General features: G+C 45.5%; 1 protein-coding gene across 8 annotated transcripts in view; it reads left to right on the top strand.

Moving 5' to 3' along the window:
• The window catches only part of PTPRU (protein tyrosine phosphatase receptor type U), a 444,404-nt gene that overhangs the window by 384,500 nt on the left and 32,154 nt on the right, over window positions 1–27,750 (top strand). For 2 of the 8 annotated variants that reach the window (XM_056846268.1, XM_056846264.1), the window contains 8 exons: window positions 1,187–1,204; window positions 5,328–5,364; window positions 9,088–9,185; window positions 9,273–9,389; window positions 13,407–13,561; window positions 21,291–21,426; window positions 22,092–22,241; window positions 23,180–23,353. In XM_056846268.1, coding sequence (XP_056702246.1) covers window positions 1,187–1,204; window positions 5,328–5,364; window positions 9,088–9,185; window positions 9,273–9,389; window positions 13,407–13,561; window positions 21,291–21,426; window positions 22,092–22,241; window positions 23,180–23,353 — 885 coding nt within the window. Of the gene's footprint in view, window positions 1–1,186; window positions 1,205–5,327; window positions 5,365–9,087; window positions 9,186–9,272; window positions 9,390–13,406; window positions 13,562–21,290; window positions 21,427–22,091; window positions 22,242–23,176; window positions 23,354–27,750 lie in introns of all 8 variants that reach the window. The other 6 variants (XM_056846267.1, XM_056846263.1, XM_056846270.1 and 3 more) reach the window with 3 other exon arrangements.

Genomic DNA, 27,750 nt, shown 5'->3' with positions numbered 1-27,750 from the left:
TTTGCCCCTCCTTCACTTCCACAAATTAGGAGATGGTTTTCCCCAATATCATCCCTGCCATGGACAGATCTCTATTTCTCCATGAATTTGTGCAGTCTCCTTTTACAGCTACCTAAGCCAGTGGCTAAAGAGCCCCTTGGCGAAGAGTGGTAAGCTGCAGTGCTGCAGTCAAAGCTCTGCTCATGACCTAAGTTCGAGCCTGGCGGAAGTCAGTTTCAGGTCGCCGGCTCAAGGTTGACTCAACCTTCCATCCTTCCAAGGTCGGTAAACTGAGTACCCAGCTCGGTGGGGGTAAAGTGCAGATGACGGGCAGGCAATGGCAAACCACCCCATAAACATGGTCTGCCTAGTAAACATCAAGATGTGACATCACCCCACGGGTCATTAATGACCCACTGCTTGCACAGGGGGCTACCTTTACCTTTAAGCTAGTGGCTGGCCACCTCCACATCTTTGGCCAGGGAGTTCTATCCATGACTGGCTTATCATGCTAAAACAGGCTTTCTTTTATCAGTCCTGAACATCCCAAATGTGTTTTGATGATAGGCGGTTTGTTTCATCCAGATCGCCTAACCCAGATCAACAAATTGTCTCTTGTGGCAATTTAGGATGGACACATTTTTGTTCTAGTGTTTTCTAGAGCCCAATTCATTAGATGGAGTGAACGGATCCTCCCTCACCTAGCGAGGAACCATGACCACTGTTCATGAAAGCTTATGGTAGAATAAAAAGTCCTTAAAGTGTCACCAGACTCCTGTTCATTTTTGCTACAACTCAATAAACACGGTTATGCCTCTGGAATGACTGCTGAATCAAAATGCGTCAAAAGACGCCAGTATTTTGGAAGCACTTGAATTTGAAAAATGTAAGGAGAAAATTCCACTTTTGAAGATTCTGATTTTCCTTACTGGAAACTGTGGTCATTTTCTAGTGCTGGGTAAGGTTGCTCTCCATTCAGGTATGTGCGTGGTTGTTCAAATCATTTGAGGCAAAAGAATCAAAGCTGCCCCATCACCAAACCCCTCCTCCTGCCTCTTCTGCTCCCTTTCAGTTCCTGTACGTTGCTGTCCAGTGTTCTTCCTCTGCTACTAAATGTTTGAGTCGAGTTTCTCAGATTGTGTCTCACTAATCTGTCTGTCTCTGATCTCTTTTTCTCTTCAACCTGTGTCCGATTGGGCTTGCTCAGATTCGGATAAACCGAGAAGTAAGTATGTGTTATGTCGGTCCCCCTCTCTCTTTTTTCTCTTTTCTTTTGTGTTTCCCATCATTTATGATTCCCTAGATTTTCATTGGAGAGGTTTCTTCTTCTTTTATCAATGTGCCCATTTGTGATGATCTATGAAGGTTGGGGTAGGGATTGAATAGGAGGTGACTCTACTGTTCACTCATGGCATTGTTCGCCAACACAACCCGTTGGTCCATTTCTTTCTCTAATCTTCTCATGTGTAGGATATCTCGACTGTTTAATGGGAAGTTTTTGTTTCCGGTAAACTCGAAAGCCAGAAAAAGCTGAAATGGCGATTTTCGGCTTATTTTCAGTTTGGGTTTACCGATATGCACAACCCTATTCCCCACTCAGCCACATGAGCGGTGGACTCTAATCTAGTGAACCGAGTTTGTTTCCCCACTCCTCCTCATGAAGCCTGCTGGGTAATCTTGGGCTAGTCACAGTTCTCTCCGAACTAAGGAATACCAGGGTTGCTGTGCAGAGGAAGGCACTGGCAAACCACCTCTGTTAGTCTCTTGCCTTGAAAACCCCAAAAGGGGTTGCCATAAGTCGGCTGCGACTTGACAGCACTTTACACACACAATACCTAACAAAAGAATACCTAATACCTCACACACCCCAAAAAATGTATCCAGCCACACAATGGAAAAGAGCAAAGTGAATCCTTATGCAGTTCCATAGCACAGACCCCAGATTGGAAAGGTCTTTTCCAGGGTGAATTCCTATCAAGGAGGAATTTAGAAACATTCCTAGTTTCGTTGAGCTCTGTTTTACATTGAACTCAAATGTAAGATCTTGTTGTGGATGTTAAGGCCATTTTCTGCTTGTATATTGTCAGGCCGGAGAAGGTGGAGCTCCTGTCCCGTTTTGGTTCAACGGGACAGGAGGGTTTTCCTGCTCCAGATCCTGCATTTTTATAAGCAGGTGAGGGGAAATATGGACAGAGTCTACATTCTGGTCCCTACAGTTTTTATTTATTCACTTAAAACATTCATTAGCCGCCTTTCTAGCTTGTGGAACTCAAGGCAGATTACAATATGAACAAAAAACAATTATAAATATAGCATATATACATTAAAATTAATTTGTTTACCTTATTTATATCCCTCCTTTCTCCCCAATGGGGACCCAAAGTGGCATACATTGTTGTCATCTCGTCTGTTTGATCCTCACAACAACCCTGTGAGATAGGTTAGGCTGAGAGCATGTGACTGGCCCAAGGTCACCGAGCAAGCTTCCATGGCATGACTAGGGATTTGAAGCTGGGTTTCCTTTAGCCCCTACACCACACTGGCTCTCCTAGGAGATCTACGCTCGAATTAGGAGATTTTAAGTAAGACCGTCCTCCAAGGGGCCTTTCTGCCTAAGGAACTTTCCCCCAACTTAAGTGTCTCTTCCATTTGAGGAAGAGCCCCTTAAGTTGGAGGAAGGCTTCTGACTTTGCTCAGTGAAGTGGGAGGATAGGGTAAAGATCCAGCCGACTGTAAGGGTGGATCCCTCTCTACAATTTGTCTTCTCCTGTGGAGGGTGTTTAGGTCCTTCTAGGGACCTGACAGAGTCCGCCTCTCTGGTTTCAAGGCCTATCATACAGGGAGATGGTGTGGATTCAGCTGTTTGGATTCCCTCTTCCTTCAGATAATCTCTTTGTACAAGGCGGCTGCCCAACTAGAAGAAATTGCCGTCGGTTCAGTGCATGACATTAAACCAATTAAAAGCAACATACTTTTGCGCAGAACTACAGCAATAGTCAGAACAGCATAGTCGATCTGTCTGTGTGGCGCCCCAGGAGGCATCTGAGTAGAATCATCTCCTCTTGGGCAAGCAAGATGGGACTAGATCTTGAAAGACTGCACTTGCCACCTACAATTTATTGAAGAACGTATTAAAAATAATGTTGTTTTTCCCAAAAAATGGTTGATTATTCAGAAATACCATTTACCTTAGTCAAAAGATATAAACAACTGATAGGGTTGTATCTGAATATGGGACCAAGGGAACAGTCCTGGCTCGATTCCCCTTTCCATTGAGGGTTTCTGCTCAGTTTGCCTTTGACCCCTTGGTCTTGGTCATACATAAGGTGGCCAACCTCCAGGTACTAGCTGGAGATCTCCTGCTATTACAACTTATCTCCACCCAATAGAGATCAGTTCCCCTGGAGAAAATGGCTGCTGTGGCAATTGGACTCTAATGGCATTGAAGTCCCTCCCCTCCCAAAACCCCGCCCTCCTCAGGCTCCACCCCAAAAACCTCCCGCCAGTGGCAAAGAGGGACCTGGCAACCCTAGTCATACACTTACTAGTTGGAAGCATTCTTTTAAGTAGCAGCCAGAGGTGAACAGGAATCTATTCCTTTTTTGTCCAGTGCAATAAGTTCTGGGCAGCATCCATGGCTCTCTGCATTTTAATAAACACAACAACCCTGCAGGGTAGGTTTGAATCTGCGTCTCTCCAGCCCTCCTCCACGAAACCTCCATGAAACGACCATTAAGCTCAGCAAATGACTTCCTGACAGTTTAGTCATTTTTGGAGTCAGAGCCCAGCCTTTCCAGTTAGTTGAGGGCAGTGAGCCAATTCATTTGAAACCCCTTTTTACTATAAATGTTTTAACGGGTTAAGAAAACCTAACACGGTCCTATGGTAAGGAAAGCCAATGGCTCATAGAATTTGGCAGCAAACCAATAGTGCCGTTCTAAGCACTGTGACTCCCGTCTAAGCCCATCAGCTTCAGTGGACTTAGAAGGGTGTAACCTTGCTTAGGAGGGCACTGAGAGCCAGCGTGGTGTAGTGGTTAAGAGCGGTGGTTTGGAGTGAAGGAACCTGATCTGGAGAACCGGGTTTGATTCCCCGCTCCTCCACATGAGCGGCGGAGGCTAATCCGGTGAACTGGATTTGTTTCCCCACTCCTACACATGAAGCCAGCTGAGTGACCTTGGGCTAGTCACACTCTCTCAGCCCCACCTACCTCACATAGTGTCTGTTGTGGTCAGGGCCGGATTTTGGTTTGATGAGGCTTTAAGCTATTGAAGGTAATGGGGCCCTTTATATGTCCAGCTATCCTTTGTCAACAACAAATTGTTGCTGTTTTTTGTTTGAATATATGCTGTATGGTAATTTATGGACCTAATAGGTATTTTTGCACATAACAAAATATGTATTTTATCAAAGTAATTGTTGAACTGAAATACAATTAAGAAGAAGGTAGCAGGCTAGCAGGCATGGCCCATTACTTACATCATAGGAGCCTACACAACACAAAACACTGTTGCTATATGTAGGTTTTATTTTATTTGTTTTTTTATCTTATATTTTGGAAATGTACATCCAGGTTTTTTTTCATTTAAATTTTTTTGGGGGCCCCAAGAGAGTGGGGCCCTAAGCTATAGCTTGTTTAGCTTATACGTAAATCCGGCACTGGTTGTGGTAAGGGGAAGGGAAGGTGATTGTAAGCCTGTTTGAGTCTCCCTTAAGAGGTAGAAAAAGTCAGCATATAAAAACCAACTCTTCTTCTTCTCCTCCTCCTCCTCTCCGGCCAATAGAGATCAGTTCCCCTGGAGAAAATGGCCACTTTGGCAATTGGACTCTATGGCATTGACGTCTCCTCCCCTTCCCAAACCCCACCCTCCTCAGACTCTGCCCCAAAAACCTCCTGCTGGTGGTGAAGAGGGACCTGGCAACCCTACCTGGGCAACAGGCCTCCCTAGCAGCAGCTAGGTTTAATTTGAGGAGGGGTGGAAAGTAGGAGAGAAGAATTCTTCTTTTGAGTCTTCTTGAGGTGGTAGAGAAAGTCGACATATATATATAAAAAACCCCAACAACAACAACTGTGAGATATCAACTACATGACCAGACTTTGCAAGTTAACTTCAGCTGGAAGGACTTTGCTTAACAAGTGCAAAGTTAGTTTCCTCGGGTGTGTGCTTACTGTATTGAAAATCTTTTTGGAGGGGAGTACGTAGGATTCAAGGGACTTCTCCTTTTGTTGGCTTTCGAGCAGAAGGCTTTGGGATGAGTGAAGATGGCAGCCTTTCAAGCATGCTCAGACTGGGTCTTGCCCAGATTCTTCTTCTTAAGGAACATGACATCATTTTATTCCTTTGCAGGGCTACCACAGATCCAACCACTTCATAGCCACCCAAGGTATGAATCTTGGCTCCGGGACCACATGTTCATTAATTTAGGACTGATGATATTTGGAACAGGGGCTTCTGAATGGTAGTACATATGAAGCTGCCTTATGCTGAATCAGACCCTTGGTCCATCAAAGTCAGTGTTGTCTACTCTGACCTGCAGCGGCTCTCCAGGATCTCAGGCAGAGGTATTTCACATCACCTCCTTGCCTGGTCCCTTTAACTGGAGGTGCCGAGGATTGAATCTGGGACCTTCTGCTTGCCAAGCAGATGCTCTACCACTGAGCCACAGCCCCTTCCCACAACTCTTCCCAGGAAGACCCCCCAAACTGTGTTTCTCTCGCTTTCAGCACCATTTGAATTTTTGTAGATTGCTAATAACGGGAGTGTATCCTACCAGCTTTTCTGCTGGTCAAAGGGGGAGGATGCTGGTGATTGCGGGACCCATGTGTGTTAGTAGTTCTGATTTTCCATGCATGTGTTTTTTTTAATACTTATAGGGTTAATTAGCCCTTGTATCTATTTTTTATTATTTGGCCTAAGAAAAAGAGTTGTTTCTTTTCCTCCCCCACAAAAAGCTCATTAACTCACTAAAAGTTTCTGTCTGGTTTTCTGATGCTCAGAGCCCTCAATTGAATCGTACTATTCAAGATAAGTTCTCTCTCAGCAAGTTTTTAGCTGAGGTAGGTCTTGCAAAAGGTGTTTGTGGCCACTTAGCTAAAGAAAATAATTTTTACAAGCTAATTGGTTCAGCCTCTCGAATAAGATATGAGACCATTATCTCATTACTCGTGGATAAAAGCCATGTGAGAACCAGAGCTGCAGTGAAGAAGGAAACGGGGCAATGAAAAAGCTGGCATGATACAACAAAACCTGTTCTTGCTGTGGTTCTGAGTGATGAATTGGGTTGATTCTTGTGAGACATATACAGCCCAGCATAAAAGCTTAAAACAATCTTACCAGATGTTGGTGTAATTGGTAATATACACAACCTATTACATGCCCGGTCTGTTTTATATTGCCTGTATATGTAAATATATTTGTAACATGTGTGCATGTTTTATATGGGTTTCAAATAGACCACTGAGGAAGGCTATATAGGCCGAAATGCATTTGGCATGTGGTGACAGACATCAACCTTAGGAAATGCCATTGTTCAGTTTTAACGTTTTAAAAATAATTTTAATCTTGACATAGCGCTTCTAATAAATTATATATTTCCATTATTTATATTTTTTTTCATCCCCACTCAACCTTGGGTACCCAATTTCAGAGTTGTAACCAGACTCTGTTCTCAGTTGTCCCAGGCAAAAGCGGATACGCCCTTGTTTAGGGATCTGTGCATAGCATATGGGATGAGCTCTGAGGTCACATCCGGATAGCAGCTTCCGGCACTCTGAGATGCATGGCTGCACATGCAGTCTTATGCATAGTTACACCCGTGTAAGGCCCAATGAAAACAAGTCTGCATAGGATTACAAGGCAGGTGGACTTACTGCTAGCCTGAATTTATGGGCATTGGGACTTTAAAAAAAAAGGTGAAAGTGGGATTTTTAATTTTTATGTATTTATATAGGAAATATATGTGTTGCCTCTCTAGAGAACTGCTTGGAGCAGTTCCCAGCTTCAAGAGTACAGTAAAACCACACAGCCATTAAAATCGAGCCATTAAAGACAAGCCAGAGCATAGAAATAAGCCATTAAAATGCACAACATAAAAACAGCATAAAACATAAAAGACAGTTTGTTGTCAACGGTGAACCATAGAAACCATTTTCAAAGATGAAAGCCATTCGTTAAAAGTCTGGTAACAAAGACATGTTTTGGTGTAAGTTGGCCCTAGATCAAGTCATTCCTGAATTCGCCCTGGAAGCTAAAATGACTAAACTGAGGCTGTTGTACTTCGGTCACATCATGAGAAGATGAGTCTCACTGGAAACGACAATCATGCTAGGAAACATTGAAGGCAGTAGAAAAAGAGGGATACCCAACATGAGATGGATTGTCTCAATAAAGGAAGCCATGGCCTTCAATCTGCAAGACCTGAGCAAGTCTGTCAATCGTAGGATGTTTTGGAGGACAATGATTCATAGGGTAACCGGAAGTTGGAAGCAGCTTGACAGCATGTAACACACACAAAGGTCTTTTAGGCATGGCTGTTAGACATGCCGTCACCCCTCCGACGACTTTGGGTCTTTGTGTTGATTATGCATGCTGTTTCCAACCGTCAGAGGTGGTCTCGCTCTCCCCCTGCGTTTCTCTCCATTTTGCCTGCATTTTGAGGGACCTGTTTTATCTCAAATTTGAAAACACGGGCAAAATGCTGGGAAATGCAGAGGGAGTGAGGCGACCTCAGACGGTCGGAAACAGCATGCATAATCCAAACAAAGATCCGAAGTAGTTGGAGGGGTGATGGCGAGTGAAACAGCCATGCATAAAAGACCAAAGAGAGTAGGGTAGACGTAGAATCGTAGAATCATAGAGTTGGAAGGGACCACCAGGGTCATCAAGTCCAACACCTTGCACAATACAGGAAATTCACAACTACCTCCCCCCCCACACCCCTAGTGATCAGAAGATGGCCAAGATGCCCTCCCTCTAATCATCTGCCTAAGGTCACAGAATCAGCATTGTTGACAGATGACCATCTAACCTCTTCTTAAAAACCTCTAGGGAAGGAGAGCTTATCACCTCCCAAGGAAGCCTGTTCCACTGAGGAACCACTCTAACTGTTAGAAAATTCTTCTTAATGTCTAGACGGAAACTCTTTTGATTTAATTTCAACCCGTTGGTTCTGGTCCGACTTCTGGGGCAACAGAAAACAACAACTCCCCATCCCCTATATGACAGCCCTTCAAGTACTTGAAGATTATTATCATATCACAGTCTTCTCCTCTCTAGGCTAAACATACCCAGCTCCTTCAACCTTTCCTCATAGGACTTGGTCTCCAGACCCCTCACCATCTTCGTTGCCCTCTTCTTTACATGTTCCAGCCTGACTACATCCTTCTTAAATTGTGGTGCCCAAAACTGAACACAGTACTCTAGTTGAGGTCTAACCAGAGTGGAGTAAAGTGGTACTATCACTTCACGTGATCTGGACACTATACTTCTGTTGATAAAGCCCAAGACTGCATTTGCCTTTTTAGCTACCGCATCACACTGCTGACTCATGTTCAGTGTTTGTTCTACTAAGACCCCAAGATCCTTTTCACACACACTCAGTCAAGTCTCTCCCATCCTATAATTATGCATTTGATTTTTCCTACCTAAATGCAGAACTTTACATTTGCCTTTGTTGAAGTGCATTTTATTAGTCCTAGCCCACTTCTCCAGCCTGTCAAGATCATCCTGCATCTTGGCTCTGTCTTCTACCATATTTGCTACCCCTCCCAATTTAATATCATCTGCAAATTTAATAAGCATCCCCTCTATTCCTTCATCCAAATCATTTATAAAGATGTTGAACAACACAGGGCCCAACACAGATCCCTGAGGAACTCTACTAGTCACTTCTCTCCAAGTGGATGAGGAACCATTAACTAGCACTCTTTGGGTACAATCTGTCAACCAGTTGCAGATCCACCTAACAATAATAGGATCTAAACCACATTTTCCCAATTTGTCAATATAAAATCCTGCTATGATTGTTGCTAAGACTCTGCTTTGTCCTTGTGTTTCCTCCTGTTGCATTCTCTATGCTGTCTGAGTTTTATTCCTCTTTATGCTCCAGGCCCTAAACAGGAGATGATCTACGATTTCTGGCGGATGGTGTGGCAAGAACACTGTTCCAGTATAGTGATGATAACGAAGCTGGTGGAGGTGGGAAGGGTAAGAGGCCAGTTCTCTTCCTCCAGTGGCTACAGAAGAATGTGTTTTCCTCCCAGGTTAAGACCTTGACCTCTTTTGTCTCTACAGGTGAAGTGCTCCAAGTATTGGCCAGACGACTCCGAGATGTATGGAGACATTAAAATTACCCAGGTGCAATCGGAGACACTGGCGGAATATGTTGTGAGAACATTCACTCTGGAGAGGGTAAGCTCTTCAGAATTTCAGCCCAGTCCTGTCTGCGCATGGGTTACTGCTAATTCATACTGGGAGATGCTACACTGGCCACAATTTTTCCATGATGGGATGTCTGTGCATGGGTTGCTGTTAATTCATATTGGGAGATGTACATTGGCCATGGTTTTTCCATGATGGGAGATAGTTTGTGCATGAAGTCTGTCTTTCTGATGTCTGCTGGAACTGTTCTTTGGGATGCAGAGGGAGAAATTACTGTAGTAATCAGAATAATTAAGTGCCTTCAAGTCACAATCTCAGGAGGTTTTGAAGACAAGAGATGAGCAGAGTTGGTTTCACATTGCCTTCCTCTGTGTAGCAACCCAGGTCTTCCTTGATGGTCTCCTATCCAAGTACTAACCATGGCTGACCTTGCTTAGCTTCCAAGCAAAACTCGGGCTAGTCTGAGCTGTTCAGGCTGCTAGTTACGACAGTACTTGAGCTAAAATAGCCTCCTCCCTGGAAGCATGTGGAATGCGTCTGTGTAAAGCTTTCCCTGACGTGCTGGGGGATATTAAAAGCAAGGGTTGATCTCTAGAGTAAGTGCTGAAGAACCAGATGCTCCCATGGGAGCTCACCTGTCAATAGAGAGCTGCTGAACAGGGCCATATTTCACGTGCCTACGCCAACAATAAGGACGCTGTGGAATACCTTTGGGTCTGAAACTCCCTCTTCACAGCAAAGCTCACCGAGCTTTAAGCACTAGGCCAGGACTTTCCTTTATTCTCTCAGGATTTTGATTTATTTTTTGTTCGTTTATGTGTGCTTTTGACTGCTCTGATTCCTTGCTGTTCTGAAGTGTTAGTTGCATGTCAGTTAATCAGCTTTATATATTTTGTATATATACACATTATACATAGAATCATAGAGTTGGACAGGACCACCAGGATCATCTAGTCCAAATCCCTGCACAATGCAGAAAATTCACAACCACCTCCCCTCTCACACCCCCAGTGACCCCTACTCCATGCCCAGAAGATGGCAAAAAAACCACATATAGATGGTGTACTGTGTACGTCTGTAGTATGTGTGTATGTGTAACCCTGACTGTGTTCAGCTGTCGGTAAACCTCTGTTTTTCCACAGTGGGCCATGTTTGCCATGTTAGCATGCTCCCTGCCTCCATGTGCAGAATATGATATGGGAATCTGTCATTTGTTGCAGCATCCAAATAGGAGTTTGGGCATGTGGGGGCCCTAGAAAGCAGAATTTCAAACTCATTAAGAATCCCACTTTGAGGGGAGAATACCGACTCCGGTTGGCTGACATCATGCAAACTGGAGTTTGGTTGAAAGGCTTTCCAAAACGGATAAAAATCTTTAACTGTTCTCTGTACACAAGGTCTAAATATTTCCAATAACAGAAGAGACTTCCATCTGTGGAAGCTTGACTTCCTTGCCCCTTGCCCCCGCCGCTATAGGTTCAAATGCCCCTTGAAATGCTGCTTTTGGGGAATGGGGGACCCCCGGGGATAGCTGAGAGTGGAGTCAGAGGTCTGCCACAGGAGGGTTTGACTGGTGAACATTTTTAGATGAGATCCAACATAAGAGGAGGAATAGGTTGTCAGGCAGCACCTGGCAACTGGAGGGAGGGTTGTGGGTGGGGACATGGGGGTGCCATGACACTGGCGGCGGCGCGACACCATTTCCAGTAAAAACTCGGAAGTGACATAGGGTAGCTCTAGGAATCAGTTCAGATACCTTTATTGGCATATCCAACATTCATCCAAGTACAGTAAGGACACAGGGTAACTTATTAAAAGGAAGAGCGAATTGCCATCACAACTCTATGGTGACTCCTAGCGCTACCCTACATCACTCTCAGAGGATCTTTTGGCAGTCCTAGGGAGGAAGGAGAGAGAAGATGAACACAGAAAGCAAGCTGTGTTCACGCCTGCCGAAGACAGGGAGTTGTTTTGACACCTTTTCTATTTTGCAAGCTGGGAGGATTCTGTTTTGTTCTCGCCCAACCTTCTGTCTTATGAAACCAAACCCACTGGTTAATTGGCCTTCAGCGTTCATCCTGAAGTTCACCTTTGCTAACCCGGCTTTTCTACTGTCGGAGACTTCAGATACTTCTCCAAAGGCATTCTCTTAGTAAATACTGCAGAGCAGGTCTTTATTGATGTGGTCATTCTCGATCGTTTAATTTCGGGCTAAGCGCCATGTAATTGCACAGGGAATGGACAATTATTTCCATCTTCGAGACGGAAGTTGAAAGCTTCATGGCAATTATCGAACAGCACTGTGTCTTGGGACCTCACAACTGTAATTCACCCCCCCTAATCGCGAGAAACATTAAATCACAGCCTTGTTACGAGCGAAGTACTCGGGAGCCTTGGGGATCTAGTTACCTCGTCATCATTTCAAGGCGTTTGCTACAGCTCTCCAGGCTCTTGATGGAAGGGCCTCCTAATCAGGGATCTGGGAGTTCAGCACCAAGAAACAGCAAACCTGTTAATGAGGAAACATAAAAGTGTTTCAAACCGGCATTGTTTCAGCTTTGCCCAAATGCATTATCTTAACAATGAGGGACTGGACATAAGAGACATATATCCATCAAGCTGCCTTATACCAGGTCAGACCCTTGGTCTGTCAAAGTCTACTCTGACTGGCAGCAGCTGTCCTGGGACTCAGGCAGAGATCTTTCCCAGTGTGGTGTAGTGGTTAAGTGCAGTGGACTCTAATCTGGAGAACCAGCTTTGATTCCCTACTCCTCCACATGAGCGGCGGACTCTAATCCGATGAACCGAGTTGGTTTCCCCACTCCTACGCATGAAGCCTGCCGGCTACCTTGGGGTAGTCACAGTTCTCTCCAAACTCTCTCAGCCCCACCTACATCTCAAGGTATCTCTTGTGGGGAGGGAAAGGGAAGGATATTGTAAGCCGGTTTGCTTCTCCTTAAAAGGTAGAGAACGTCGGCATATAAAAAGCAACTCTTCTTCTTCTACTACTGCCCAATGATTTTAAGTGGAGATGTTGGGGATTGAACCTGGGACCATCTGCATGCCAAGCAGATGCTCTACCACTGAGCCACAGTCCCACCCCGCAATATGAAGCTTCCTTGCTCTGACTGGCAGTGGCTTTTTAGGGTCTCACATCTTTCACATCAGCTACTACCTGAGATCCTTTCAACTGGAGATGCCGGGGATTGAACCTGGAACGTTCTGCCTGCCAATCAGATGCTCCACCAATGAGCCATAACTTTCCCCTTAGGAATTCTCTCATAAACACTGGAAGCTGTCTTACACTGAGTCTGACCCTTGGTCTATTATATTTTCTTATCTATTTACTTCAGTTATCGCACACTAATACCCACAATGGGGACTCAAAGTGGCTTATGTTGTTCTCCATTTTACCCTCACAACAACCCTGTGAGGTCGGTTATGCTGAAAGTGTGTGATTGGCCCAAGGTCACACAGCGAGTTCCATGACAGAGAAGTGAATCTAGAACCCACTGATTTTTTTTTTTTGGTATCCGTAACACTCTCCTCCAACACCACATTTCAAAAGAATCTACTTTCTTCCTATCAGCTTTCTTCACTGTCCAGCTTTCACACCCAGTAATAGGGAATACAAAAGCATGAATTAACTTGATCTTAGCTGCCAGTGACACATCCTTACACTTCAGAATCTTTTCTAGCTCTTTCATGGCTGCCCTTCCCTTTCTCAATCTCCTTCTGATTTCTTGGCTCCAGTCTCCCCTTTGCTTGACGATGGAGCCAAGCAATAGAAAGTCTGGAACAATGTCAATTTCCTCATTGTCAACCTTAAAGTTGAGTAATTCTCCTCTAGCCATTACTTTTGTCTTCTAATACAAACAGTACAAACTAGGAAATAAAACAAAACAAGCAATACAAGCAATTCAATACAAACAAGCAAAACTCGTATTGAAGCAATACTAGCTGAATCAGCATCATGCTGACCTCCGTCTCACAAGTCAAGTGGACTAACTCTGCCCTGGTCTTTCCCCCTCCCTCTCCCTCTTGCAGAGAGGCTATTCAGCAAGGCACGAGGTGAAGCAGTTCCACTTCACATCGTGGCCTGAACATGGGGTGCCTTACCACGCCACTGGACTCCTGGCATTCATTCGCAGAGTAAAGGCCTCCACGCCTCCCGACGCAGGACCCATCGTTATCCACTGCAGGTAAGCGCCAGGCTGAACAAAGGTGATCTTGGTTGTGGACAGCATCCTCTGCAGCCGTGGCCCACAGAGTGAACACCCGAAGCTCCCTTGTAGTAGCCCTATATAGTATAATAGCCTACTACTGTAGCCCTACTACATGAATCTCTCTAATAGTAGCTCTGCTACTAGTAAAAATGGATACTAGTCATTTATCGAGGTAGTGATTCCTGGTTTAATTTCTACAGTGAACATGTGTTGGCTCTTTCTTACAAACAGATGTATGCATGTACAGGCAGGATGCACGTACATTTATTATAACATGTTAACAGGACTTCTGAGTCAAATCATTGGCCTGTCAAGGTCAATGTTGTCTACTCTGACTGGCAGCTGCTCTCCAGTATCTCAGGTAGAGGTCTTGCACATCACTGACTGCCTGGTACTTTCAATTGGAGATGCCGGGGATTGAACCTGGGACCTTCTGCATGCCAAGCAGATGCCCTTCCATTGAGTTACAGCCTCTCCTCTGGTGGATCCCAGGGAATATCTTGGCTTTCACTACTGAAAGGGGATGTGGTACACTTACTGGAAAGCTTTGGGAAGTGGCCACAGAGGTGCCGGAGTGGCCACTGAGCACAAGCTGGTAGAACGTGGAGCTAGCCAGTGATGTCATGACATGCACCCATGTTGGGTTCCGTGCACCACTCTGAAGCTGCATTCCTGCATGATGCTGTAGCCATGGGCCCGACACCTCCACCGGCCCCTCCCGATGCCCGCTGGTAATAGCACCACAACCCCCTTCAGCGATCCGCCACACAAACCAAAGCTTATCCTCTGCTGTTCAAATGTCAGTTTGCCTCCTTTGAGACAAGTTCGTAGTAATGATGTGCATATCGGTATCCCGAAATGTAGAAAACCTGAAAAATACCTTCTTGGTATTTTCAATGTTTTTTTTTTTCACCAATATGAAAAAGGCGGCAATAAAAAGAGCCAAAAAAGCAGATCCTTAATAATGCCAAATTTTTCGGCATTATTTGGGCCGCTTTGGCCCTGCTGCCATTCCCCCCTTTTCCCTCCCCATCTTCCCTCTTCTCTTACTTACCTGCCTCTGACAGAAATCCAGCCTGCGCTGCTTCTCTGGACTCTAGAGAAGCAATGCGGGCTGGATTGCTTTCAGATCTTCACTGCTGGGCTTTTCTGGTCCCCAGAGAAGGCTGGTGGGGTGGGGGATTTTACCGAAATCTAGCCCACACCACTTATCTGGACTCTGGAAACGCAGCACAGGCTGGATTGCTTTCAGATCCGCCCCCCTGGCCTTCTCCAGACCCCGGAGAAGCCCGGTGGGGAGGATCTGAAAGCTCATTGGTTCTTGTGGGTTATCCGGGCTGTGTAACCGTGGTATTGGTATTTTCTTTCCTGACGTTTCGCCAGCAGCTGTGGCAGGCATCTTCAGAGGAGTAACACTGAAGGACAGTGTCTCTCAGTGTCAACTGTGTAGGAAGAGTAATATATAGTCAGAAAGGGGTTGGGTTGAACTGAATCATTATCCTGCAAAAAGTATCAAAGGTAATGTGCTAATTGGTTCTTGTAGATTATCCTGGCTGTGTGACCGTGGTCTTGGTATTTTCTTGGTAAAAATCCGTTAAAGAAAATACCAAGACCACGGTCACACAGCCCGGATAACCTACAAGAACCAATGAACTCTAACCGTGAAAGCCTTCGACAATGTAATGTGCTAATCATTGTCCTGTAAGTATCAAGATAATGTGCTAATGAGGGTGTGCTATGTTAATATGGAACCATTGTATCCTGAAGTGATCTGTTAATGTGTGAAATCCAAAGCTAATCTGCATGGCTATTGTTGACTGGCGAAACGTCAGAAAGAAAATACCAAGACCACGGTTACACAGCCCGGATAACCCACAAGAACCAATGAACTCTGACCGTGAAAGCCTTCGACAATAATCTGAAAGATCCTTTCCCCCAGCATTTTTCAGGTGTGGGTTTCTGAAATTTTCACAAACCCGCTCGAAAAATACCAGAATTTTTGTGTGTGCGCTCAGCCCTAGTCCACAGACCATTCTAAATAATACCCTAATCCATCATAGCTCCTGTATATTAAGAATTCTGAACACTTAGGGTTGCCAACCTCCAGGTACTAGCTGGAGACCTCCTGCTATTACAACTGATCTCCAGCAGATAATCAGTTCACCTGGAGAAAAATGGCCGCTTTGGCATTGAAGTCCCCTCCCCTCCCCAAACCCCGCCCTCCTCAGGCTCCACCCCAAAAACGTCCTGCCGACGGCAAAGAGGGACCTGGCAACCCTATGAACAGTGCTCCTTGTGATGTTACAAGACAACTAAGCTCAAGAATGAAACCCTGACTTTGAAATGAAACTTGATGGAGTCCTATTACTGGAGTACATGATGATATCTATTGGAAGATAGGAGGAGCAATTTATAAATAGCTCTTTTAAATGCTGACTCAAAAAAACAAAAACCAGAACCAAACAGTAACTTGGCTTCAGCTTCAAGCTGCCAAAACTCACACTTTAAAAAAAAAAAGTGATATCTCTATTGAAGGTGACTTCTTGTCATTATTTAATTCCAAGACGGCACCATGCTATGCTGTGATTAAGCTTAATCATGGGTTTCGGTCTTATTTATCAGATCTGGATAAGTTCCCTAAAAAAAAAAAAAAAGCTTTCTTGCCTCTTAGTTTACAGCAAATGCCTTCCGCAGACTTAAACGGACGATATCAGACCTTTGTTTTCAACCTTCAGGTCACACCAAACTGTGATATGATCTTCAGCACGTTTTTAAATTGGTAAAAAGCTGTTAAAGGAGGCATTTAAAACCCCCCAACCAAAATCTCCTTTGACCCACACCACTTTAGTTTTGCTCATCAAAATAGGGCTCCCCACACTATTGTTTGCATTGTAAAGTGGGGAAAACATACCCTTTAAAAACATATCTTTTCGCCCCCATTAGAACAGTAATACCATCGTACCTTCGGGACCGCCTCTCCTGGTACACCTCCCAAAGAGTTCTATGATCCACTGGTAATAATCTGCTGGTGGTCCCCAGCCCAAAGAGTGTCCTCAACAAGGGCCAGGTCCTGGTGGAATCGCCTTCCTAGTGTCATCAAGGCCCTTCAGGACCTTAAGGTTCTGCAGGGCCAGTAAAATAGAGTTATTCTGCCAGGCCTACAACTGAAGGCAGACACAAGTTTATCCATCATTACTGGCCTCCCCATCCTTCCCCTTCCCCACTCTTGACATCTGTGTGGGGTTGACCTGCCGAAACTCGGTACACTGTGGTGTCTGAGTTGTTTTAAGGGCCACCTGGTTTACAGTTTTAATATGAGGTTTTAATGATTGTTCTATAGTTTTTATGTATTTGGAAGTTTGTTAACCGCCCTGAGCCCGGCCTTGGCTAGGAATGACAGCGGGCTATAAATTTGAATAAATTAATAAATAAAAGCCTGGGTAGCCTGATTTCAGCTACTTGGATCAAGCAGCAATTGAGGGGTTTAATCCCTGGTCTCCATTCCACATTGACCCAATCCAAATTACAGATGTACACATGTGCAGTTTACCTTTTACAGACAGGTGGAGATTAGTGATCTCCCATCTGTTTGGACCTTAGTCACTGCATCGGCGAGAAAGAAGCAGGAGCCGGCATGGTGTAGTGGTTAGGAGTGGCGGACTCTAATCTGGTGAACCGGGTTGGTTTCCTTACTCCTCCACATGAAGCCTGCTGGGTGACCTTGGGCCAGTCACAGTTCTCTCCGAACTCGCTCAGCCCCACCTACCTCACAAGGTGCCTGTTGTGGGGAGAGGAAGGGAAGGCGATTGTAAGCTGGTTTGAGTCTCCTTAAAGGTAGAGAAAATCGGGGTATAAAAGCCAACTCTTCTTCTTCTTCTTCAGAATGTCTTGCTGGTATACTACTTTGCCTCCTTTCTGAGTGTGTGCAATAAAAGTTTCTTGTGGGTTGTACCTCGGGGTTCAAGTCTGCAAAAACTGGAACGTTTGCAAGCAAACCTTGAAAAAGGCATTCGCTGAAAGCGTCCAATTTTGCCCAGCAGCTTAGGAATGTCTTCAAAGTTAGCTTGTTTGAGATCCGCCCCCCCTTCGTGCCATATTTAACAAGAGCTTATCTTGGGATCATTTGGTTCAGAACACAGGTAGCTCAGCCTCGGAATTATTCATGAAATATTTATCATTGAAATATAAAATCTATAAATTGGCTCCTTAAAAAAGGACGGCTGAGGCAGGTAAAAGAGCTGGTGCTTTATGGCTCAGGCACAGGAGCTGGATGTCCCTGCCATAATCATTGAAGGTTATTACCTAGACTGACGGGCAGCAGGACGGACGGAGAGGAAGCAGGTGCATGTAACAAGGAAGCAAGCAGTGTGCATTTCGAGTTTATTTATTTAAAACATTTGTTCGCTGCTTTTTCACCCAATCAGGGCCCGCAAGGCCGTGAAAAATGGAAAGGGATTAAAACAAACCTTTAAAACAATACACAGATGTAAAAGTGGCAATTAAAAACAAACAAGGAAGAGGATCAGGAAAGGTATGCGGGGCAAAACAGAAAAGTGTTCACCTGCCGGAAGACAATAGTCGAGGGGAATAGATGAATCTCTCTGTGGAGGGAGTTCCACATTCTTGGTGCCGTGACCGAGAAGGCCCTTCCTCGAGTTGCCACTTCTCTAGCCTCAGATGACCCGGGCACCCAAAGCAGGACCCCTGAAGAGGATCGTAATGGTTGGGTAGGTTTGTATGGAAGCAGACAGTCCTTAAGGTACGCAGGTTGCCCTGGGCATGCCAGCTACTTGTTCAGACTGGCCTTTTTCAGGCCACTGGCAATAAATAGGTCAAAGTCCAAATCTGAAGAAAGGCTAAAAAGCGAAACAGCAACGACGTACTCAAAACCTAATATTGCACAAACACAGAGACACTGTTGGGCTTGGAAATGTAACATCAGCAGCTAGAGTGGGGGGTTGTGGGATTTTTAGTGGCAACAGAGGACAGCATAACAGTGCATGATTCTTGGCTATTTTTTGTGACCCTACCTTGTTCAGGATTATTTTTTTTAAAGCCCAGAATTCATGCCCTCTGTTAAATGCCCATTTTTGTTTTATTTTGCTTTATTTTACATAGAGGATTCATACGCTTGGTCTCCAGAGACCCGCCGCAAGTAAAACAAAACAAAACAAAAACCATCAGAACAACAACACACGTTCTCAGCTTTTAAAACCCCAAACCAAACAAGCTATCATTTTAAAGGCAGTTGTCTCCCAAAGTGCTTCACGTTAAATAAAAGAAACAGGTCCTTAACCTCAGGCTAACAAACTACAGAAACAAGGGGCATGGTATGGAGAGAGTGGACAGGGAGAAGCTTTCCCCCCTCTCTCATAATACCAGAACGTAAGGTCATCTGCTGAAGCTGGAGGGTGAGAGATTCAAAACAGATAAAAGGAAGTATTTCTTCATACAACACATAGTTAAATTGTGGGACTCCCTGCCCCAGGATGGGGTGATGGCTGCCAACTTGGAAGGCTTTAAGAGGGAGTGGACTTGCTCATGGAGTATCCATGGCTACTAGTCAAAATGGCTACTAGTCATGACGCATACCTTTTCTCTCCAGGATCAGAGGAGCATGCCTATTACATTAGATGCTGTGGAACACAGGCATGACAATGCTGCTGCAGTTGTCTTGTTTGTGGGCTTCCTGGAGGCACCTGGCTGGCCACTGTGTGAACCGACTGCTGGACTTGATGGGCCTTGGTCTGATTCAGCATGGCCTTTCTTATGTTCTTATCTCCTCCCTCCCTTACTTCTGTAATCTCAGGACAATTCATATTTATTATTGTGCATTTTGAAATTGTGTGTGCCTCCAGACCTGCTCGACCTTCAGACCTAATTGGAGGTCAGTCGTAACCCTGCAATAGCACAAGAACAGATTCTCTGGTCCTCTGTTGTGAGTCACACCATTCTCTCCATTCCACTGTCCTTCTGCCTCCATGTTCCCTAACTGGCTACCTCTGCCTCATTCGCCACTATGCACATTACCGTGGCTCGTCCTGATATGTCCCCCTGACTGCTTGCCGAAATGGTGGGACACTAGGAATCCTAACATTACTCTAATGCCTGTGCACCTGGGCCTCTTCATTATTGTTCTTTGCCTTATGAAGAACCCCTCCCTTCTCCCCCCCTTCGCAAAGTCTGGTTGCGAGCGATGCCAGAACGGCAACGCTGAACGTCTCCGTTCTTCGCACGCCCAGCCGTGCTTTTCCAGCCTGCATTATGATTCTTCCCATGCTAGATAAAAGAAGGAAGAACTGATGAATGAAAAGCCAGGGGATTTCCCTCTCCCCTTCTTGTCAATGGCTTCATCAGTATTCATTCATCAGGGACAACAAGTGTGATTAGTTTCCCCAGTCTGTAATCATTGATAATCACAGCAAGTGATTCATCAGTCCCAGAAATTAGTATATTTGAGCGTTTAAAGCTTCAATGGAAAGGCGGGGAGATGTCGTTCCGCTCTTGCTGCATTAGGGATTTTTGCTCGGGCTTCGGCAGGCAGATCCTCCGACGGGGAGGGAAATCTGGGAACAGTCCCATGCTGAAGCAGGCTTTTCATAAGAGAAAGGGGAGATGAATTAAAATTGGATACTAGTCATGATGCATACCTTTTCTCTCCAGGATCAGAGGAGCATGCCTATTATATTAGGTGCAGTGGAACACTGGCAGGATGGTGCTGCTGCAGTTGTCTTGTTTGTGGGCTTCCTAGAGGCACCTGGTTGGCCACTATGTGAACAGACTGCTGGACTTGATGGGCCTTGGTCTGATCCAGCATGGCCTTTCTTATGTTCTTATGAATCAACTAAACCTGGAGGTGATGTTAGAAACAGATGTGACTATCTGAGAGAGTTAAGGCTGGTTTTGTCTAGAGTGGGTCTTTGCAAAGAATATAGAAGAGGAGTTGGTTTTTATATGCCGACTTCCTCTACCAAGGAAGAATCAAACCAGCTTAAAATCACCTTCCCCTCCCCACAACAGACACCTTGTGGGGTAGGTGGAGCTGAGAGAGCTCTAGGAGAACTGTGACTAGCCCAAGGTCACCCAGCTGGCTTCATGTGTGTGTGTGTGTGTGTGTGTGTGTGTAAAGTGCCGTCAAGTCGCAGCCGACTTATGGTGACCCCTTTTTGGGGTTTTCATGGCAAGAGACTAACAGAGGTGGTTTGCCAGTGCCTTCCTCTGCACAGCAACCCTGGTATTCCTTGGTAGTCTCCCATCCAAATACTAACCAGGGCTGACCCTGCTTAGCTTCTGAGATCTGAAGAGATCAGGCTAGCCTGGGCCATCCAGGTCAGGGCCATGTAGAGGAGTGGGGAATCACACCTGGTTCTCCAGATTAGAATCCACCGCTCCAAACCTCCGCTCTTAACCACTACACCACGCTGGCTATGGGTGAAGGATACCCTGACTGTGCTTTGGAAACTACAGGTCAAAGAGGATTAAGGTTGTTCAGAGAAACACCCCCTGGTCTGACCTTTAATGTCAGGTTGGATTGCAGAAATTGGGAGTTGGAGGTTGTCATGGCCTATAGAGAGAAAGCCGCGTCTGCAAGCCAGCCTGCTGTTAAAGGTAGCGGAGCAGAGGTCCGGAGGTGTCACTGTGATGTGATGGGTCTGAGGGACTGTTGAGTGACAGCCATTTTTCTCTCTCTCCCAACTCCCTGCAGCGCCGGCACTGGGAGGACCGGCTGTTACATCGTCCTGGACGTGATGCTGGACATGGCGGAGTGCGAGGGAGTCGTGGACATTTACAACTGCGTGAAGACGCTGTGCTCGCGGAGAATCAACATGATCCAAACAGAGGTAGGGTGGGGCTGGGACGGGGCTGAAAGCCAATGTGTTTTGGGTTTCTCTGCAGGGGAGGGAGGGAGAGGCTCTTTGCAAGGCATCCAGCAGAAACACATGAAGCGGCCTTATACCAAGACAGACACATGAACACACGTGAAGCTGCCTTATACTGAGTCAGATCCTTGGTCCATCAAGGTCAGTATTGTCTACTCAGACTGGCAGTGGCCCTGGTCTTTCACATCACTTTCTTTGTGATCCTTTTAACTGGAGATGCCAGGGAAGGGCATACCTATTCTCTCCAGGATCAGAGGAGCATGCCTGTTATATTGGGTGCTGTGGAACACAGGCAGGACGGTGCTGCTGCAGTCGTTTTGTTTGTGGGCTTCCTAGAGGCACCTGGTTGGCCACTGTGTGAACAGACTGCTGGACTTGATGGGCCCATGTCTGATCCAGCATGGCCTTACTTATGTTCTTATCCCTCAAGGCAAGAAGATTATGCCCTTCTGGCCCTGTGATTCTTTCTTGGCTCTTTGGCAATGGTGTCTGCAGGTGTCGCTTGATTGTGGGCTTTTCATATCTGGTTAATAGAAGCAGAAAAAAGAGTCCCCCCTCCCCAGTCTTCTTTAGCCTCACGCTCCCTAGCTATTTGTAGGCTAACCTTGTAGTCGTCTTCCTTCCAGGAGCAGTACGTCTTCATCCACGACGCCATCTTGGAAGCCTGCCTCTGTGGGGAGACCAGTATCCCTGTGAGCGAGTTCAAGCCTACGTATAAAGAGATGGTGAGGATAGATCCACAGAGCAACTCGTCCCAGTTGCGGGAGGAATTCCAGGTGAGCACATGGAAGCAAAAGAGGGGATGAAAACTGAGGATACCTCCTCCACAAGTTGGGGTGGGGGAGGCAGAAAAAGGGCACAAAAATACACGGGCTAGGGTGGGGACCGCTGATCTATCTAGTCCATGTTTAGCTCTTCCTCCCAAGAGCTCAGAGCAGCACACGTGGTTCTCCTGTCCCCATATTATCCTCACAACTACCCTGCCAAATAGGTTGGACGAAGAAGGTATGACTGGCCCAAGATCTAGCAACCTTCATGCCTGGCATGGGGAAGTGGGATTTGAACCCAGGCCTCCCAGATCCTAGTCTGCCACACTAACCACTAAACCACACCGATGTGTGTTGTGTGTTAAGTGACGTCAAATCGATTCCAACTCATGGCGACCCTATGAACCAATGTCCTCCAAAACATCCTACCAATAGCCTTGCTCAGGTCTTGCAAACGGAGGGCCATGGCTTTCCTGATAGAGTCAATCCATCTCATGCTGGGGTTTCCTCTTTTCCTGCTGCCTTCAACTTTTCCTATCATGTTTGTCTTTTCCACTGAGTCTTCTGTCCTCATAATGTGATCAAAGTATGATAGCCTCAGTTTATTCATTTTAGCTTCTAGGGACAGTTCAGGCTTGATTTGATCTAGAACCCACTGATTTGTTTTTGTTTTTTGGCGGTCGACGGCGTAAGATTCTCTTCCAACACCACATTTCAAAGGAATCTACTTTACTGTATTTACTGAAAATCTACTGTATTTACCTTGGCCAACAGACCATGAATTGCTCTGGCTCTAAAAGCCATCATCCTGTACACATTTGCCAGGGAATGAGCTCTATTGAACACACTGGGATATCTCACAAAGACCACGTAGGATTGGGCAGAAAGTCTCTTCTGACTGCAGAATCTCATAATGCTGCCTAACCTGGTTTTCTTGTGTCCAGCAGACTCTGAATTCTGTAACACCCCACCTGGACGTGGAGGAGTGCAGCATTGCTCTTCTGCCACGCAATCGGGAAAAGAATCGCAGCATGGACGTCCTGCCTCCAGACCGGTGCCTCCCCTTCCTCATCTCCATGGATGGAGACAGCAACAACTACATCAACGCGGCCTTAACAGATGTAAGCATTCTTCTGGAGGTCTAGCTCTGGCTCTCTCATATGGGAGAATGCGGGGGTATTGGGATGGCAGAGGTGATAGTCTCGCTTTACTCTGCTCTGGTTAGACTCACCTAGAGTATTGTGTTCAGTTTTGGGCACCACAATGTAAGAAGAATGTAGACAAGCTGGAACGTGTCCAGAGGAGGGCAACAAAGATGATGAGGGGTCTGGAGACCAAGTCCTATGAGGAAAGGTTAAGGGAGCTGGTTATGGTTAGCCTGGAGAGCAGAAGACTGAGAGGTGAAATGATAACCATGTTCAGGTATTTGAAGGGCTGTCGTATGGAGGATAGTGCTGATTTGTTTTCAGTTGCCCCAGAAGGTCGGACCAAAACCAACGGGTTGAAATTAAATCAAACGAGTTTCCAGCTTAACATTAGGAAGAACTTTCTAACAGTTGAAGCGGTTCCTCAGTGGAACAGGCTTCCTCGGGAGGTGGTGGGCTTTTCTTCTTTGGAGGTTTTTAAGCAGAGGCTAGATGGCCATCTGTCAGCAGTGCTGATTCTGCGATCTTAGGGAGATAATGAGATGGACAGCAGGAAGGTTTGCATCAGTGTTTGGCTCTTGTGGTCCTTTCTTATATGCCCAGGGTAGTGCCAATTGCCACTTTGGGTTCAGGAAGCAATTTATCTCCAGGCCAGATTGGTCAGGGATCCTGCAGGGGGTTTTTTGGGTTTTTTTGCCATCTTCTGGGCATGGAGTAGGGGTCCCTGGGGGTGTGGGCGGGGAGGTAGTTGTGAATTTCCTGCATTGTACAGGGGGTTGGACTAGATGACCATGGTTCTATGATTCTATGACTCTAGGTAGAGAATGGATTGTACTGCTTAGGACCACAAGGGAGAGATTATGTTTTCTTAAAAAGTTTCCCCTACACCAACGTTTATATTTACATATATAATTGTTATTTTATTTACATATAATTGTTGTTTTATTTACATTATATGATGTATGTATGATGCCCACCCCCTTAAAATAAGATAGCCAGCGTAGTGTAGTGGTTAAGAGCACTGGTTTGGAGCAGTGGACTCTAATCTGGAGAACCGGGTTTGATTCCCCACTCCTCCACATGAGCGGCGGACTCTACTCTGGTGAACCGGGTTTGTTTCCCCACTCCTCCACACGAAGCCAGCTGGGTAACCTTGGGCTAGTCACGCTCTCTCAGCCTCACCTACCTCACAGGGTGTCTGTTGTGGGGAGGGGAGGGGAAGGTGATTGTAAGCCTGTTTGATTCTTCCTTAAGTGGAAGAGAAAGTCGGCATATAAAAACCAACTTTTCTTCTACCTCGCAGGGTGCCTGTTGTGGGAAGGGGAAGGGAGGGCGATTGTAAGCCAGTTTGATTCTTCCTTCAGTGGTAGAGAAAACTGGCATATAAAAACCAACTCTTCTTCTTCTTCTTCTTCTTCTTCTTCTTCTTCTTCTTTCCTACACCAAAAGCTTTTTTATTACTATACATCACTGTAACTTGTAGTATACAAATTAGGAGGACAGCCCTCCGTTTTCCTAGATGGGACCCCTGGGGGAAAAAACCCTAGTCTTCTTTTCGGGTAAATATGGCAGTTCCACAAATATCTGTTTCTGGCTGAAACTCAAGGTAGATTACATGATACAAAAGCAATGTAATCAGACAGCGTAAGGCATCCAGTGATGAATGTAATAGAGCTGGAATTACAAAAGTTCGGGGGAAAAAACAATGCACAACAGAAAACAAAAGGTATCAGGCAGAAAATGTAATTACCGAAATGGAAGTCGATGCAGTAAGAACGGTAAAGCATACAATAAATATTGGAATAGACTATAATCCTGTCCCTTTTATAAATAGGGTTGCCAACCTCCAGGTAGTGGACTGACATCTGATAAATGACCATATTGCTGTAAAAGAAAGAAAGAAATAATATTAGACAGAGATATTTATATACTTACCTGTGAATTCATATTTGGTGAAATTGTAATATGTAACTATTTTTGGATGCTTTTTGTACCTAATGTTTCGTTGGGGATGATCTATTGGAATAATAATGAGATTGCTTGAATATATGGTTTCTGTGTGAACTTTGGTTTAACCTCCAGGTACTGGCTGGAGATCTCCTGATATTACAACTGATCGCCAGCCAATAGAGATCAGTTCTCCTGGAGGAAATGGCCGCTTTGGCAATTGGACTGTATGGCATTGAAGTCCCTCCCCTCCCCAAACCCCACTTTCCTTAGGCTCCGCCCCAAAAACCTCCCACTGGTTGTGAAGAGGGACCTGGCAACCCTATTTATAAAGAAGAGTGTGGGCTAGAATTGCAAGGCTTACGGGAAGGAGGCCTGGGAGTAGGGTTGACCTTTACCTGAGATCCCGGAGAGCTGCTGTTGGCAAGAGTAGGGAATAATGGCCTTAATAGACCAAACGTCTTATTCAATGCAAGGCAGCTTAATAGGTTCATATTCAGGTTACAGAGTTGTCATGGGACCATAAGGGTGGGGACCAAACTGTAGGCCTTAAAGTGTGATGTGTGTTAAGTGCCGTCAAGTCTCTTCCGACTCATGGCGACCCTATGAATGAAAGTCCTCCAAAAGGTCCTATCTTTGACAGCCTTGCTCAGATCTTGCAAATCGAAGGCTGTGGCCTTAAAGAAGGTTTGTTAAGGCTTAGGCCTTAAAGAAGGTTTGTTAATTAAATCCAAACAGTATGGAGAAATGTTCAGAAGCTCTCTGATAAGTACACACTGTTATAATTCTGTGTAGTATGGAGACAGAACATGTCGTCCAATGACCAAACAAAGAAGCTGCAATTAATTGTTCCTGGAAGACTACAGCGAAACTCTGATTAATTACTCAGCTTCTTTACCTAAGTGATCCACATTTGTATGTGTGCGTGCCATCAAATCACAGTTGACTTATGGCAACTCCGTAGGGTTTTTAAGGCAAGAGATATTCAGAGGTGGTTTGCCATTGCCTGCCTGTGCGTGGGCTGAGGGAGTTCTGAGAGAACTGTGATTGGCCCAAGGCAGGTTTCATGTAGAGGAGTGGGGAACCAAACCCAGATCTCCAGATTAGAGTCCACCGCTCTTAACCACTATACCACGCTGGCTCTGTTGGTCCACATTTAAACCAGAACCAACGGGTTGAAATTAAATCAAAAGAGTTTCCGTCTAGACATTAGGAAGAATTTTCTAACAGTTAGAACGGTTCCTCAGTGGAACAGGCTTCCTCGGGAGGTGGTAAGCTCTCCTCCCCTGGAGGTTTTTAAGAAGAGGTTAGATGGCCATCTGTCAGCAATGCTGATTCTATGACCTTAGGCAGTTCATGAGAGGGAGGGCATCTTGGCCATCTTCTGGGCATGGAGTAGGGGTCACTGGGGGGGGGGGTTGTGGGAGGTAGTTGTGAATTTCCTGTATTGTGCAGGGGGTTGGACTAGATTACCCTGGTGGTCCCTTCCAACTCTGTGATTCTATGATTCTAAGATTTTAAACCCCATTAATTACCAACACTGATTGGACTGCATGTCATTGCATAGCAATGTGATGCAAGTATCCCTTGGATACTTCACAGTACTATCCTATCCTCCTTCTGTCTTGCTCCGTTGTATGTGTACATAAATGAAATGTGAGGTTTGATGTACATGGTGCATTGCATGTTTGCCTACCTAGGGAATGCAGCATCTCCTCTGGCTCATGAGCCACAGTTCCCGAGTGGCAGTGCAAGAAGACATTCGCGCCAAATGCTTGCGATCCAAATCTGAACACTCTGCAAACCACAAGCTTTCATTATGGAGCGTTTGAAGATGTCGCCTGACCTTTGCGATCAAACTACAATTCAAGGGGACAGTTCCCTCTAGAATTTTAATTGCTGTTTTTTATGCACTGGCGTTTCAGTTTCCAACAGTTTGCCCAGTTTGTCTTCTCCCTCCACCAAAACAAACAAACAAAAAACACCCCTTTCCTCCGACTCTGTTGTTGCATTTTCTTTCTTGTTTGCTGGGGACGACAAGTCAGATGTAAATTCCGCAACGGCTTCTTGAAGGGTTCATCTCCCCCCCCCTTTGCTTCCCAAGCTGGCAGAAAGAAAATCCATTATGCATCGAAGTTCCTAGCGAGTGCACAAGCTAAAATGACACACCGTGTTATTGTAAATATATCTAACAAACAGATCAGGGAGGAGGAGAAGTCAGCGGGGTCTAAGGTGAAAGCTGCCACCGTTTTCCTTGCTCAAGAGCATATGCCAAAAATCTAGAGATCAATGGGGGAGGAGAGCGGAGGGAGCCAGACATGAACGTTCTTCTGCCTTACAACAGCTCTTGGCTCTATCAAATGGCATAAAACTTCATCCAAGAGACTGCGAGAGTCCTACTTCTGGGACCAGAGGGAGCTGGATGT

The sequence above is a fragment of the Euleptes europaea genome, chromosome 3 (genome assembly GCF_029931775.1).
Source record: "Euleptes europaea isolate rEulEur1 chromosome 3, rEulEur1.hap1, whole genome shotgun sequence".
In the NCBI taxonomy this organism is placed as follows: domain Eukaryota; kingdom Metazoa; phylum Chordata; class Lepidosauria; order Squamata; family Sphaerodactylidae; genus Euleptes; species Euleptes europaea.
This window is presented reverse-complemented; position numbering and strand designations above follow the sequence as displayed.